This window comes from Phyllostomus discolor, chromosome 4, assembly GCF_004126475.2.
Source record: "Phyllostomus discolor isolate MPI-MPIP mPhyDis1 chromosome 4, mPhyDis1.pri.v3, whole genome shotgun sequence".
NCBI classification, from domain to species: domain Eukaryota; kingdom Metazoa; phylum Chordata; class Mammalia; order Chiroptera; family Phyllostomidae; genus Phyllostomus; species Phyllostomus discolor.
The window spans coordinates 201,644,516-201,659,324 of record NC_040906.2 but is presented as its reverse complement, the minus strand read 5'-3'; the positions used below and the strand labels follow the sequence as shown (position 1 = coordinate 201,659,324).

At 46.8% G+C, this 14,809-nt stretch overlaps 1 protein-coding gene across 1 annotated transcript in view; it reads left to right on the top strand.

Annotated features, from left to right (window-relative positions):
- The window catches only part of NOX3 (NADPH oxidase 3), a 56,713-nt gene that overhangs the window by 26,263 nt on the left and 15,641 nt on the right, over positions 1-14,809 (top strand). Inside the window, exon 10 of the mRNA XM_028510789.2 lies at positions 4,517-4,679. Coding sequence (XP_028366590.1) covers positions 4,517-4,679 — 163 coding nt within the window. The remainder of the gene's footprint in view (positions 1-4,516; positions 4,680-14,809) is intronic.

The following is a 14,809-nucleotide window of genomic DNA, read 5'->3' as shown; positions in this document are numbered from 1 at the left end:
ATGCAGGGAATAGGAGACTCCTCCTTTCCCAGCTCCGAACGCCACTTGGGTGGTGACAGGCTGCCTGAAATGGCTAAGACTGCCCCGCGAAATTTTTGTTGTTAGGCTGAGGTCTATACATTGTATTTGTGAAGTTTGGTCTTCATAAGACACACACTTCACAGTCAGAGTTTATCTGGCAGGCTCCTTACACTAGAGAAAGTGCTAACGATTGCAGATGGAAGCTCATAAAATGACAAAAATGATCTGAGAGTCAAGAAAGGTAGTAGCCTCGCCAGTCAGTCCTGCATGTGTACCCGCAGCGGGCATCGATTAACCTCCACTGCCCACCGGAAATACAGAGACGGCAAAACACTGCCCCCACCCTCTAGGACGTCAGGAGGTCCGATGCAAGCAAATGATTTAATTTGGCTGCAAGGAAGATGTGCAAAAGGTAGGTCCAAGGACATTGGAAAAGCATTGATGCCATCTGGATTGGTCTCCTTGGGAATGAAGGGCCACAGACTGGGGGACTTAAAACAACGGAAATGGATTCTCCATGTTGGACTGTAATCTCTCCCAGTTCTGGAGACCACTGTCCGAAATCTAGCCGTCAGCAGGGCCCCGCCCCCTCTGAAACCTGGAGGGGAGAATCCTCCCTCCCCGCTCCTGGCTGCTGGGCCACCGGTGGTTGACCAGCAACCTTGTTCCCCGGGCCTCCAGCTGCAGCATCCCAGGCCCTGCCTCTGTGGTCACATGGTGTTCTCTCTTCTTGGGACGGCATCTCTGTGTTTCCGTAACCTCTCCTGATAAAGTCATATCGGAGTAAGGGCCCACCCTGCTGTCTGACCTCATCTTCCCTTGATTAATTATATCAACAAGAAACCTGTATCCAAATGAGGTCGCATTCTAAGGTGCTAAGCAGTTACAATTTCCGCATATCAGCCTGGGGGATGCGATTCAATCCAAAACAGCATCCTGTTCAAAGATGCCTGGGCACACGACAGTGTAAGTTACCAGCCCCTGGCCTGATGCTGATCCCCACTCTCACTGCGGGGTTGCCTGATTAGCACACAGAGCCTGTGCTGAGGGCCCCAGACAGACAGAGGCACGTGCACACACACAGACGCATGAAATGCCAAGGAAGACATTTTTGAAAGAATTGACCATTTCAAAAGAAGCATCAGGAGGTTCTCTCTCCTGCCGTCCTTGGAGGGTGTAGGAACTACCAAGCAGCACCACTGTCATAAGAAACTGGGTGGTGACCACGGCAGAGACACACCCGGAGTGGACCTTCCTGGGGGCAGGATGCTGTCTGTTCTCTTTTGTGGCCGGTACCTAGCACAGGGTCTGACACATAGTGGGTACAGAGTAACTACCTGACAAAGAATGAACACATGGACCCAGTATGGATGCCTTAGCTCACTTGACAAGTATTTACAGGTGGCGAACTCGGCACTGGAATACATTTGAGGCACAGAGTCCAATCGGCGTATGGTCCCTTCTGCCTCCCTTCCACTGGGACCCTGACCTGTAACTATGTGGCCCTGGACTTGGTTGTGTTTCGTGGGTAGGAAGAAGCACACGCTTTCACTCCAAGCATTAGCACTAAAAAGTGGTATGACATCAAAGCACACTAGCGCCCCAAGTCAGATGACAACACCTGACGATTCCATTAAGAACTTTTTTTTATCTTGGAAAAGAAGCAATGTAACAGAACTCTAAGATTCAGAATGCAGTGTAAATTCTTAAAATCAGGAATAGAAGTCGGCACACACACACACACACACACACACACACAGCCCACTGGTCCCTCTGCCAAGACCCACGCCTACATCTGATTTGCCAGCCAGGTCTCTGCTTCGGGTATACATAGTTAAAAGGCCTGAGTTAAAAGCCCAACTGCTTATGTGATCACGGAGAAGGTCTGTACCGCTGTGCCTCAGTTTCCCCATCTGTAAAATGCAGACGACATAACAGTGCCTGAGGCTTTATTTAGGATTACATGTGACAGTCCATGTAAAGCCCTCAGCATGACGCATAATGAAAGAAGAGTTAGCTATTATTATTAGCAAAATAAGAAAGGTCACTTACCACAGAGATGACAGTGACAGTGATGATTAGATATGGAAACCATATAGATGAATGAAGGTCAGGGGTCAAAGAGACGAGAGAGGAAGAGGGTGAGGTGGGTGGGGGATGGGGAACCATAGCAACCAGGAACAGTAGGAAAGGCCAGTGGCTTGCTAGGCAGCACGGTTAGAAATTCTCTGTTTACAGATCAAAGAGGAAGTAGCTGAGTGAACTTGACAAGTATGTACTGTAGAATTATTCACCTGAAATCCACATAATTTTATTAACCAATGCCACCCCAATACATTTTTTAAAAAACAAATTCATTTAAAAAGAGATTAGCACTATAATGGGACCCCCCAAAAAAATGAATTTAGGGAAAGGAAGCCAGTTCGAGACCGTGAGAGGTCTGGAGAAATGAAGATATTTTGGCCCAGAAAGAATAATCAGGGTGTCATGGTAGCTACAATCGACTATTTAAAGGCCTGAAATGCAGGGAAGAGAAAAGACCTGAAATGTGTTTCTCAAGAAGACAAAGGCGGGGAGCTCTCAGAAGACAGATTTCGGTGAGATGTGAGAAGAAACTCCCTAGTTCCCAGAGTGGCCCCCCAATGGGGCAGGCGCCCTTGGTCCGGGACCGGCCAGTGCCCCCTCTCCAGGGCCGCTGCCTTAGCAGGCACGCTGGACTGGATATTTCCTCCTGCCGCTTCCGGCTCAATCCTAATTGCGAAGAAATTTGTGCGTTGTGTATTTCTGTGGATTGTGTAACACAATTCTTCTTTGCATTTAATTGTTATCTTTTCAAATCAGTGTCAAATAAATTCCAAATATGACTAATTATAAAAACAATTACCAATAGGGCATGTTAATCCACGGAGGTTCACCTCTTCTCTCTCCGTTCCCCTTGTCTAATTATTTATGAAATAATCTACAGTAGGCTGAAACACTAACCCTTTCTGGTTAATGACCTTTTATTTTTATTCTTCCATTTCCATATATCAATATGTAATAAAGCCTTATTAATTAAGATTAACTTGCGGAGGGTTCATTTGAATTACTAGGAGCTCTGGCGTATGGAATATTTTTAAACAAACCCAATTGAACTTTCATGGCACATCATAAACCCAAATGGGCCAAACCTGGGGTGCCTTCCACAGACACCCCTCCGGGAATGGCTATGAATAACTTAGAACCCTTTTAATTAGCATATCTTTGTTCATATGTAAATGTGTGCTTTTGGAATAGTTGGCATTTTTAAATACAAATTGCTGACTGAAATCTTTTAAACATTCCCTCTACGATTTAGTCAACAAACTGGCATTGAACAACTACATGCTGGGGGGGGGGGCGGCGCAAGGTGCTGGGACACGGCAGCGGGCAAAGGCAGACACAGAACAATCTCACACACACTTCCCAGAGCAAGTGTGGAATTGCAACTGTGATATGGACTGCAGAGGAGGGGTCCGTGGTGCTGTGAGTTATACAAGAAGTGATGTAACTAGTCTAAGGGCTCTGAGAATATTCCCCAGGGTAGCAGGATACGACCTAATGGAAGGGCAACTGTTACCCAAGCAAGGGCGGAAATTGGGGCCCCGTGTGCCACGTGATTACTCGGGTTGTGACGTGCAAAGGCCCCGTGGCAGAATGGGGCACTGGATGTTGTAGGAAGAGAAGGAACAACCAGGGTAGAGAAGCGATCATGAGACTTAGACTGGAACCCAGAAGCCGGTACATTTAGGACCTTGGTAAAGGCAGTCATATTTATTCAATGAACATGCGTTCTCCTTAATAAAGAGAAACTGGCTAAGCCAAGAGACCTCAATACCACCCTGGCCTAATTGTTACAAATTTTGAGTTTGCATAATCAAAAATGACAAGTTTTAGGAACTGCACATATTTGACAAATTATCTCAAAGTGTTCTGTTTCAAACAAATGGCTTCTATTAGGCTAAAATTATATAAACATGTGGTAGTAAGGAGTGAGACCTAATTTTTTTTAAAAAAGGGGAGAAACCGATCAACAGAAGGACAGATAAACCTGTTAACGCCCCCCCCCCTTGTTGCTTCTGCTTTGTTTCTCTGGTGGCAGCTAGGGAAATAAAAGGGAAGCAAAGGCTTCTTCCAGCAGGCTTCACGATGCTAGGAGCCAAAACAAGCGCTTCTACAGACCGTGAGAGGAGCATGCCACATGGAAGAGGCGTGAGCTCCAGCTGGAGCGGTCAGGCACTGTCACCTGGGCCTGAGCATCTGGTCGACCCCCCAAGAGACAGGGTCCCCCGCCACCCGCCCCCCGACATCTTCATGCTGTCCCAGCTCTCCAGAGAGGGCGTTCTCCAGCACAGAGCCGGCTTCCCCGCGCACACTCCCCGCAAACCCACCCCACAAAAAGCACTGGTTTCAGAGGGCATGGGTGTCGTGAGCCGGGTGTCCTGAATGCCGCACGGGCTGGACTTTGTGATTGCAGGCTGGCAGTGGACGGGCCGTTCGGGGCCGCGCTGACGGACGTGTTTCACTACCCGGTGAGCGTGTGCATCGCGGCGGGAATCGGCGTCACCCCCTTCGCCGCGCTGCTGAAGTCGCTGTGGTACAGGAGCTGTGAGCCACACTCCCAGCTGAAGCCGAGCAAGGTATGGAGAGAAATCATTAGCGCACCCTTTCACGGACTCGAAGGCTCAGTGCCCTGATATCTATCATCTGCCGATTCTCGGGGAGGATTTTAATTAACTATGAGGGATAAACGCAAGGATCCTTAACTGTACTTATGTTCTTAAAAATCTCCATTCAGTATTACATTTATGAGAAGGGTTATGTCTAATCTTGTTAAAGATGACGAGACATAAATTTGATTGCTTCATTGCCATTACAGGACATGCAATTGCTCATGTCAGTAAAATATGGACAGGCTGCAAATGGCTATGTGACGGGGCTGTGGTCGGTAGTATTAACAGGCTGCCTTTCCTTGGTCTCTCTGGCTTGAGACTCTGGTCATAAGTGTACAATTCAGTATCTTCCTCTCATGGACTCCGGGCCTTAACGAGCAGCGAAAATGCTGTAACTGGGATTCACTGGCTTGCTCACGTGGTGGTGTCCTCCACCCCCAAATCCCCCTTTTGTCCTTTCGTGTTTGTTCTCTGACCAGGTCCTCCATGGCTGCCTTCCTTTCTTGGCGCTCTCCAGCAACTCTGTCCCCTGCCTTAACCCTCCTAAGACCAGCAGCAGACCCTAGAGCAGCGAGGAAGGAGACCCTTGCTGAGCCCAAGAGGTGTAACTCAAGGGGACCCAAGCTATCGGGCGACCCTGGTTCTGGTCCCGATTCTGGTTCTGCTACTTCTTGTCTGCTTGACGCTTTGACTGCAGTTTCCTCATCTGTCAAAGACCGATGCCTGGTTGGATGAGCATGTCTCCGTATGTGTTCTACGGAATGTTAGTCATAGGGTGCGGTCCACCAGGGAGAACTCTGGAGTCAGATAAACTTAGGAAATGCTAGTGCAAGTCCCATGGCAGAAGATTCACATCATTCTGTAGCCTATTAAATAAGTTCTGCAGGAGAGAACCTCATTCGGTTCGCTTCCCCCACCCTCCCCAAGCTCACTGAACCGTGGAAGCTTTCTTCGCCTGACACTCACTCAGGGGCAGCATTAATTAACAGAGCACCAGGGCAGTGCCAGACCGGAAGATCGCTGAAGTCGGGCCTCCCCAATTAGGAAGAGTAAAATTAGCCATCATGTCATGAGCTTCCAAGTGACAGCTTCTCGACATACATTTTCTTAGTTGATCATTATAATCTTCCCAACAACCTGATAAAGTAGATAATAAAACACCTGTTTTTCAGATAAGGAACCTGAGGCTTAGCAAGACAAAAGCGACTTTCCTGAAAACACACGGGTAATGAAAGGCGGATCCAGGATTCAAACTCAGGTCCCTTTCATGACATAACAACACATGATAGACGAGACTCCTCCCATGGCACTGTGGGAAGATGGTGAGAGGCCCGGTCAGACTCTGGCTCAGCCTGCTTCCACTCTCACTAGAAGCGTTGCTTTGAGTGAATCGGTTCACATCCCTCAGCTGGACTTCCTGACCCACACAACAGGAAAACGAGAGTCCATACAAGGAGAGACCTGAAGCCCAGAGAGCTAGTAAATACGAGAGTGTGATTTTGAATCCAGGTCCTTCTTGTGCTAAAGACCGTCTTCTTTTCTCTGTACCACAATAAATTTAATAAGCATCTTCATCTGGCTACGATCCTCCCCCCCCCCCAAAAAATAGCATCACTGGGTGGCTTAGAAACAACAGGCACTGATTTCTCCAGTTCTGGGTGCTGGGGAGTCCAGGGTCAAAGCGCTAGCTCACCCGGCATCTGACAAGAGCCTGCTTCCTGGTCAGCAGATGGCCGTCTTCCAGCTGGAATTGCCAGCATCCATAGCAGAAGGGGACGAGGTAGCTCTTTGGTGTCTTTCAGTCAACGGGAGTCAAGTTTATCAATTTGCAGTTTGCAACTCAATGAGGGAAAAAATAGATATAGAGGTCTAGAAGGTTTTCTTTAAAAGGGCACTAATCCCATTTATGAGGGCTCCACCTGTCTCACCTCACCATCTCCCAAAGACACCCTCTCCAAACACCATCGTTTTGGGGATCGGTTCCAACATACGGATTCTGAAGGGCAAGCATTCACTCTATGGCACAAAGCATGCAAACCCACTACTGTTTTATGTGTTCGGGCCCCACGGCCATGCTTTGTTATGGTTGATGAGGATTCCCAGTCCCCCCTACATGTTTTCTTTCCTCTGGCTGTCTCCCAAGTGAAATCCACTTCAGAACATGTCTCCTTGCTACGTGGCTTCCTCACACTAAACCTTACCTTTCACGTGACCTGATGATGATGGCCTGTGTGTCTCGTTCACTTATTCACTCAATGAATATTCATTCAGCACCGAGAATGCGCCCGGCCCTCCCGTACTGACATGTGAAGCCCACCAGACTTACAACACCTCACCCTTCTCTCAACATCTACCTCCTTCCCTCATGCATGCTCAGGTAATATTTTATTTCTCCTAGCAGACTCCATGCTCCTTTGAGCCTGGCTTCTTTAGATCTCTCTTTCTCTCTCTCTCTCTCTCTCTCTCTCTCCATATGTATATATAGATATAAACTTTGAATAAATCAATGAGTGAATAAATGCCTATGTGCCCCCCCAAAAAAACAAATGGATTCTGTGCAATTCTCTATAAGATTCTAGGTTACTAAGGTTAATTCAGTTTTTAATTTAACCAGAAAGACTGTTTGGTAATTTTATAATTAAAATAATGTATCCAATTACTTTACCACAAATAAAGCAGAAAATTCTTATAAGAGACCCCACAAAATCTTACAGCCCATGTAGGGACCTACAAAATCTTAATACCCCCCTCCTCCTGCCCAGTGCCATTGTATTTATTCCTGGGCGCCATTTGGGGGATGTTCAGGGCTGTTTTGGTGGGAGGGTTAACGCGAAACTATAAAATGAGGACATCGATCTTCATTCCAAACACAGAAATTGAACATAAAAATAGAGTGCTTTTATAATATAAAAATTTGGGGTAATATTGGGTAGATATTCAGCTGAGAGTAAAGGTAGGAATCGTGGTAAATGGGAGCTCAAAGCGTGGCATCACAGAACAACTCGAGGGGTCTAACCAACGGCAACGGAAGTCAGCTCCCGTACTTGGAGTGGGAGGTGGTCCGTCCCACGTCGCCCGCTGGCTGGCCACGGAGTCAGGGTGGGAGCATGTGTCTCTGATCCCCACAGCGAAGCTCTTCCAAGAATGTGAGATTTCACGCTACTGAAAGTTTACGCTGACAATTGCACTAATGGTGCACTTCCTTAGAGTCTGCGTGCGTGAGAAAAAGTTTCAGAAGTTTCTTGTTTCAAAGCAACTTTGTGTTTGTTTGAGTACAGTTATCACTAGGCTGAGGTAACTAATATTTGTCAGGGCCGCCCACATGCCTTTGAGATATAAATGCTACTTCTTCCATTAAACTGTCAGCATCTATATAATTTTTAAAGCACAGCAGAGCAGAGCAGTATATATTTATCTAACAGCATCTTCGCAATTATAGCACCAAGCTGCAGTTTTCAGACTGTTTTCTTCCATATCAGGAAGGGGGAAAACAGCATCAGGGTTCAGAGCTGGATTTTAAGCCTAAATGGTTAACTACAGCGGCTTTTCTCCTCCTGAGTAAAACACCAGTTGGCACAAAAGCATACATTTTTTTTTTGTAAAAAGCCTCATGTTACAAGTCTACAATTAGAAAAAAAAAAATGCACCAAAGTTTTGTGTGTTATTTTCACTGCAGACCATTTTCTTTAACCCTTTTCCCATGCCACGTTGTTCTAGAACCCTTCTAAGTAAAATGCAGACGGGCCAACGGGACACCTGCCGCTTCTTTGGGATCATGGGTAGCACTTTCTATTTGAAGGTGCTGTTTAAAAAGCTCTTGCTAACAATCTTTTATTTTTAAAGATAGTCAGGAGGAGGTGGGGAGGAAGGGAGAGAAGTGGCTAGGAGGAGGCTTCTCAAGAAGGCAAAAGAACAGCAGGTATAATAAGGATGGCTCGCCGTTAAGAAACTGCAGGAAAGTTGTAATACATGGAAGGGGTATTTTGAACGCTGGAGTAAGAGCCGAACTTCACTTGGCAGAAGGCAGATTAGAACACGGGCTGCTTTGGGAGGAGGGAAGGGGGCACGACTGGTCAAGAAGTCTCAGTGACGAGATGTGGAGGAAGCTGGGTGCCGGGGGTGTAGATGCCCCATCACCATGGACACCCTCCAACTGCTGCCTAAGGGGCACGATTGATTCTACATCACACTCGATTTGCGGACAGAGCTTGAAAAAACTGAGACAGTTTGCTTGTGCGAACTGTCAGAATGATGCATGCAATAGGTGTGTATACGTGGGGAGGGCGTGGGAAGATGGTTGACAGGAAATGCATGGGCTTCCACACGGTAGTTCGCCCCGATGTCACAGCCAGCCGTGCAGACAGGACTGAGAGGAGCTGCCCACCGGAAGAGTGGGTTCCTATTCTTAACTGCATACGTAATCTTCAGACTCTAATAAAACGGATTAGAGAAAAACCGAGGTAATCCAATTTCTCCATAAATTGTCTTCCTTCATCAGCTCAGGAATATACAATCGCGCTAATGGGTATTTATAGTGTGCCCCATGCAAAATGGCCTTTGGGTTCTTAACCTAATATAATAAACAGGTAATTCAAATAAAAAGACAGCCTGGGCCAGTGGGAACAAGACAAAGAGGCCAAGGAAGGCAAAAATCCATACTCTACTTAAATATACTAATGAAACAAAGGAAGGCCTGCTCTTTTTTTCCTAATGAATGAAAAATACATTTAATTGAATCTGTTTAGCTTGAGAAATTGTTCACTTCCACTTTCCCTCACACTGGCACCGTGGCTGCTCCCGGAATTGATGGCGCCTCCTGACCACTGGCCGTGTTGTGCTAGCCGAGCTGGGGGCATGGGGCCGCCCCTGCCTCTCCGGGGACACGGGTTCTTCTCGTCTTTCACCACGTCATCTCCAAAGACTTCATCCTCCATCAGGCCCCACCACTGCCTTGTGGGGAGGTGACCAGGATTGACATGTTTAATATCTTGGCTTATTCATCCCATATACCATACAAGACAAGAGCTTCCCTGCAAAAGAATCAGATAAAATACCCAAACAGTCAAGAATCGCCCTTCATTCGTCTTTCTCCCCAAACTCACCACCACCACTTTACTCCCCAGGGGGCTCGCTGTTAAACAGTGGAGTGCATCTTGTTCTGCACCTTTTCCATTCATTTGCATGAGCATGTTCACCTATGCCGGTGTGCAGGGTGTTATTTTATTTTTACACAAACCCTGATGGAGGGGGGAGTGTGCGCGTGTGTGAGACAGAGGGAGAGGGAGGTGCCCTTTGTTTGTTTTTTTGTTCTAACGTGGCTTAAAACACATTCACTGTCAATACCTACTGACTGACTTCATTTCACTCTATGCCTTCGGAGTACTCTGTGGTATGAGTGTCTCCCAATTTATGTGACCATTCTATCATTCTATTTGGTTGTTCCACAATTGCTATCAACTATAATTAGAACACAACAAGGCACAAACAAGGCCAGGGCTTAGCCACATTGCAAACCAGCCATCTAGCTTCGCAATAGTTAATGTGAAGGATAATGGCTTTAAGAAGCCAGTCTTCAGAACTAAAAATGTTTGACGAAGTCTGGTCTCAGGCTTATAATGGCTAACCAGAAATATAATTGTATAATTATGCTTCTTTCAAACTGGACATGGAAGCCACATTAAGGACACGTCTCCGTAAGAAGAAATAGTTCTTTCAAAACGTGTTACTGTGTTCATCCAAGAGGACCTTGGCAGCAACAACAACCACAAAATAAAAACCAGGACAATAATAGCTACTCTTTGTTAAGGAGGTATTGTGTTTTCTAAGTGTCAGTCACAGTCTTTGTCTTTTAAGAGAGAAAAGTTTTCTTTTTGGAAAATGGTCATGATTCCCTGCATGAAAAGTTTCTCCATTATTACCCTGTTGGTTCGAAGCTTCTGGTCAGCTCCGTCATCTCATGCAGTGTGACTGTCTTAGAGAACTCAGGCCTCCATGCCAAAAACACCATAGGCCGGCTGACTCACAACAACAAACACTTATTTCTCACAGTGCTGGAGGTTGGAAGTCCAAGATCGGGGAACCAGCAGGGCTGGGTTCCAGTGAGAAATCTCTTCCTTGCTTGCAGGCGGCCACCCTCCCGTGTGCCCTCACATGCCAGAGAAAGTGGCCTGACCTGTCCCTTTTCTTAGAAGGGCACCGATGCTATTATTGGAGGCTCCGGTCTCCTGATCTCGTCTAAATGTAACCACTTCTCAAGGGCTCACTTCACAATACCATCACCCTGCATCTCAACATATGAATTTGAGAAGGACACAAATGTTCAGTCTACGGCGATTGGGAACAAAGAGTGTGGCCCAGGAGGAGGCAAGGTCACATTGCAACTCCATTGTTGGTGGAGGCACTAACCAAGGTCAAAGTCAAGGTCAACCCTGGCACCTTGGCTAAAAATCCATGTGGGTTCCGTACACATGGAGCCTGGGTTGCATTTTGCTGGTGAAAGACCTCTTTTCTCAGGACTACATCCTTGTGACCAACATTGAGGCGTTCAGGCTGGTACTAGAGATAAAGTCTGGTGTCACCTACTGTCAAAGACCACCATCTCTCCAATTCAGAAGTGACCAATGGGAACACAGACCTCCAAGTAAGGGAATGACCCCCTTTGTGCTCTGAACTTGTGACGTTTATTCTGTAACCTCTTTTGAATGACTCGGACAATAGCAGCTAACAGCTCTGACCTCTAAATGCCTCTGTCATTGTATAAACTGCTTCCATGAGCCATATCCTTGCCTCCTCACAATAGCCTCATGGGTTGGTCTTCTGTGTTTGCTGTCTGCTTTTTGCCATTTTCCATATGTGGCCATCTAAGTTCAAGTCGAATGATCTTCCCCCAGTTACGGGTAGACGGTGAAGCCGGGAGTCTAGGACAGGTCATAAGGCTCAAAAACGCACACTGTGTAATTATTGTGCCTCATGCACAGCTGCCTTCCTTGAGGTGGGGAGGCACTCTGGGCCATAAATTAAGAAACAGATAAGTAACTTCTGTCTCCATGCCATCCTCAGGAAATTGAGTTGGGTCTAAAGAAATCCAGATTGTATTTGCAAAGGTGTCTCCTGCCTGTGTCCATGGATGGCTGCCCGGGACACAGCAGAGGAAGCTGTTGGGGGTTGACTGTGAACTCTGGGAGTAAAACAGATTAGTAGCTTTCCTTGCTTCATTTTCTGAGATGGTTTATCAAAACATAGCACAGGTTCATTTTCTACCAGCCCCAGATGGCTGAGAGCTGGTCCTCTCGTGGACTACAGCAGAGTCCTAGACAGAAGTCCAGGCTGGGGGAGCTCGGGACGGGTGGAGCTCAGCGATAACACAGCACAGCAGTGCCGCTCCGACCCGGCCCTCGGAGGCTGGACTTGGCTGAGTCTGGTCTGGTGGTTCATGCCTGGGAATGCTGTGACAGGCCATGTGCACACAGAACTCCTCACTCCCATGACACAGTCCCAGAGTGGTCCCCTAAAACATCTGGAGAGCCATTATTTAAACTGAATTTATCAGGGTGATATTGGTTAATAGAATTATATAGGCTATAGGTGTCCAGTTCTAAAATCCATCATCTGTACACTGTATCGTGTGTTCACCGCCCCAAGTCAAGTCTCCTTCCATCACCGTTCATCCCCCTTCCCCGTCTTGCACCTCCTCCCACGCCCCTCCCCCTCTGGTGATCACCATTCTGTGTGTGTGTCTATGAGTTCTTTTTTCCTGTGATCAGTCCCCACCTTTTTCACCCAGCCCCTCAACCCCCTCCTTCCTGACACTTGTCAGTCTGCTCTTTGTGTCTCTGAGTCTGTTTCTGTTTTGTTTGTTGTTTTATTTTGTTCATGAGATTCCACATATGAGTGAAATCGTATGGTATTAGTCTTTCTCTGACTGGCTTATTTCACTTAGCATAATGTTCTCCAGGTCCATCCATGCTGTCGCAAAAGGTTAGGTTGTGGGGGTTTTCTTTTAATTCTGAGTAATATTCCATTGTGTAAATGTACCTCAGCTTTTTCATCCACTCATCTACTGATGGACACTGGGGCTGCTTCCAGATCTCGGCTCTTGTAAATAATTGTAAATAGCAGTGCAATGAATGCGGGGGTATATATACTCTTTCGAATCAGTGTTTTGGGTTTCTTCAGATATACTCCCAGAAGTGGAATATAGTCCCTGGGTCATAAGGCTGTTCCATGTTTAATTTTTTGAGCTAACTGAACACCGCTTTCCACAGGGAGAGCCATTTTGTGTACATATGAGAAGAATGTGTTGAATGTGTCCTGTCAAAGAAATAACTTGGCCCTGGCTGCTGTAGATCAGTTGGATTGAGCACGGGCTGCAAACCAAAGTGTCGCAGGTTCCATTCCCAGTCAGGGCACATGCCTGGGTTGCAGGCCACGGCCCCCAGCAGCCACACATTAATGTTTCTCTCTCTCTATCTCCCTCCCTTCCCTCTCTAAAAATAAATAAATAAAATCTTTAAAAAATGTTAAAAAAGAGAAATAACTTCAGTACTCTAAAAGTTCAGAACTTGCATCATTTTACTGAGTGAGAGTTTCTGTTTTACAAAACTTTTTCAAGTAATCTTATGTATGTTGGGGCTTCTGATATCATCTACAGAATCCTGACAGCCATGTTTTACCTAAGTAACTGGTTTTAGCGTCACTTTAATTTTTGGAGACTGAGGAGGGGTGAGTGATGGGGAAGCACAGATCACGGAGGTGTAGCCTATTGTTTGAGGTGTTGGCTGTGCCATGGAAGCAGGCCCTTCTTACTGGCTGAAATGCAGGAGGGGGCCTCTTCTGTCCTTGCACAGCCGGTGTCTGTCACCATTAGAAAGACGGAAGAGAGTCAACATTAATACCCTTTCCCTCTGTCCAAAGCCTCTTTTCCTCTTCCCCTGCCCGGAGAACTTCTCTGAGCCTACTCACTGTTCTACGTGGCCTTGTGCCCCAAAGCTGCGTGTTGTCACCCGTAAGGCAATTACAGAGGGAAAGACACACCCAGCCCTCACAAGGACGCAAAGGGCATAAAAGGCTTGGCAAACCCGAAGAACGCTGACCCACCACTAGACCACAAGGAAGTGAGGATGGAGTGACTTCTGTTTGAAAGGAAGGCTAAGATGGAGGCATTTTTCAAACAGGAATGATTAGGACTGGATTCGAAATGGACAGGTTTCTTAAAAAACAAATGTTTTAGTTTCTTAGTTCTCCATGAATGAATTTTAAGCATGTTCTTTAAACAGTGAAAATAATAGAAGTTGGTGATGTTTGTTCTATGGCAACTGTCACCATCAGTGTTCTCAAATAAAACAACCTGTGGAGAGCAGGAGGAAGGGCAGGTGCACAGGTGAGAATGGCATTAAATTCGGTGGTTTTTCCACCTCCATCAGGAGCTGAGCAAGCTAAAGGGAGGGCTAAGGTTTGCAAAGAATGATTTAGATTAGGCGCTGCACACAAAGTGCAGAGAGAAGGTAGCAGTATGTATCACCCACGCAGAAGTCATCCTGCTGGCCGCCATTCTCTGGTGCCTGCCCACACTCCCACACCACACACACAGCCCAGTCTGTTCTCAGCACAGCAGGAGTGCCCCTCCCTCCTGCGCCTCCCTCAGATCACGTCACTGCCCTGCTGGGCACTGACACCCTGCTGTGACCCCCTGTCTTGCACCAGCCATCCATCCCCCCTGGCTTTTCTGCGAGGTCCCACTCAGAGTTCCTTCCCTCCGTGTGCCCTCCATCTACAGAGTTCCTCCACTAACCATTCCACCCCCCTGCCTCATCCACATCTCTGCCCAGATGTCCGCTTTCCTTGACCATTTGACTTAGTATTGCAACCCTTCCCAGCCTGCCTTACGTTTCTCCATAGCACTTCTCATCGGCTGACATATTCTATACATTGTCTTATCGTCTTCCTCCTCCTCTAAAAGGCAAACTCCATGAGGGCAGTGAATTTCTGTTTCTTTTTTTTTTTTTCTCTTATAACTCCAGAGCCAAGACAGCCATAGAATAGACATTTAGTACATATTTGTCGGGTCAACACAAGAGTGGATGCATGCAACCACTGTG